Source organism: Anabas testudineus, chromosome 22 (genome assembly GCF_900324465.2).
Source record: "Anabas testudineus chromosome 22, fAnaTes1.2, whole genome shotgun sequence".
NCBI classification, from domain to species: Eukaryota; Metazoa; Chordata; class Actinopteri; order Anabantiformes; family Anabantidae; genus Anabas; species Anabas testudineus.
In genome coordinates, this window is record NC_046630.1 from 348,990 (window position 1) to 350,690 (window position 1,701).

The following is a 1,701-nucleotide window of genomic DNA, read 5'->3' on the forward strand; positions in this document are numbered from 1 at the left end:
GTGTGTGTGTGTGTGTGTGGTGTGTGGGAGAGAGAGAGTAATTTAAAAGTCTATTTAAAATTACAACATATTAACAATCTAACAAACTATCTATAAATTAGCATCACACACATCAGAAGTAGCAGTTTCATAGCCTGATTATTTTCAGTGCAGCATAGTGCTTAGCTCATAATAAAAACTAAACTGCAGCTTGATACAGTCTGCTTACGATGAAATGGACAGTATTTCTATTTCAATAAACCTTCCTGTTTAAAGCACACAGATGCAGAAAAAGTCCAAAATTACATTAACATTAATATTATTGTGCAAAATGCAGAATTAGCAGTTACATCAACTGAATGTTAGAAGTTGTAATATTATTAGAAACAGTTCAAGACTTGTAATAAAATTAAAGTCTTAACTCACACAGCTGTGTGTTGGTTTTTATTTGTTTATTATATTTATATTAAATTAACGAATCTTCCAGGCATGTATTGATATAAAAATATCCAACGAGTGTTAAATAATAAAATGTATATTTAAAAGTTGACTTGAATGTGGATTTATTTTTTTTTTCTCCCACCCTAAGTGCATTTGGGCTTCATCATTATCACTATCATTACAACTGATCGCTCCCTGATTATCCGTGCCCTGGCTGAATAATTAATAAGTGAAACCCTGATCCCGGCCGTTTTTGGACAACGAGGAGGACAGGGCTGCGAGTGAGAACAGGACAAGCGAACAGACCCTGCGTGCTGGATCCAGCCTCCACTATTATCCTGCTTTGTACTTCCTGACTGCAACCCGCCACGGAGCAGCTTCACCATACAGCTGCCGCGGAAAAAAACACTGTATTTACCACAGCTAATGACGTCCGAAAAGTGGGCAACATGTGAGCCTGCTGAAAGGTCAGAGCAGCATGTCAGCACCGCCTCGATCAACGATGCTGATTTTCCTGATAATGGTTGTGCATTTTTCGCCCCCCCTCCCTCCTCCCTCCACTTAAATCGTTTATTTGTCTCTCTGACATTACGCAGCAAATGGATTGGAGGATTATTCTCTATTCTTTTTTCTTTTTTTATTTGATTATAGTAGTGAAGACATTTCTCCAGCACCGGGGCGCCTGCCTGTCCCGCCCCCTCTAACCGGGATGCTCAGCACATGATATTCAATGTAAACACACAAAGGCGTTTTCAGCTGTAGTATTCACGTGGATTGGCTGGACGCGCTCACAATTAACCCTGCGTTTGCGAGCCGTTCACTTCCACGTGTTCTCTCTCTCTCTCTCTCTCTCTCGGGCTCCATATATTTCCGTGCATGTGTGTGTGTGTGTGTGTGTGGTGTGCGTGGTGTGTGTGTGTGTGTGAAGGCTCTCAGGGGCTCCCACTCTGTCCCAAACATCTGCAAATTAACACACTTTTCATGCTCTCTGCCCCGAAACTGAACTGGGACGCTCTTTGGTTTTCTTTGTCTCTATTTCTAATTTTTTTTTTTTATTCTTATTTTTTTTCTGTGTGTGTGTGTGTGTGTGTCATTTCCTAAAGGAACACAAAAGTAGCAATACCAAAAGAACCAACCTTTATGCATCCCCGTAAACCTGTCTTTCAGAACAGTGAGTTCGTATATCTTTCCGAATTCCTCAAACAGGGGTTTCAGATCTTTTTCCTCCAGGTTTCTGGGAATCTGCCCGATGAAAAGCTTGATGGCGTCGTGGTCCTTCAT

General features: G+C 41.0%; 1 protein-coding gene across 1 annotated transcript in view; it reads right to left on the reverse strand.

The window, feature by feature from the left end:
- LOC113148435 overlaps positions 1-1,701 on the reverse strand; it is a 15,972-nt gene extending 14,271 nt beyond the window's left edge. Inside the window, exon 1 of the mRNA XM_026340146.1 lies at positions 1,557-1,701. Within this exon, the coding sequence (XP_026195931.1) occupies positions 1,557-1,701 (145 nt within the window). The remainder of the gene's footprint in view (positions 1-1,556) is intronic.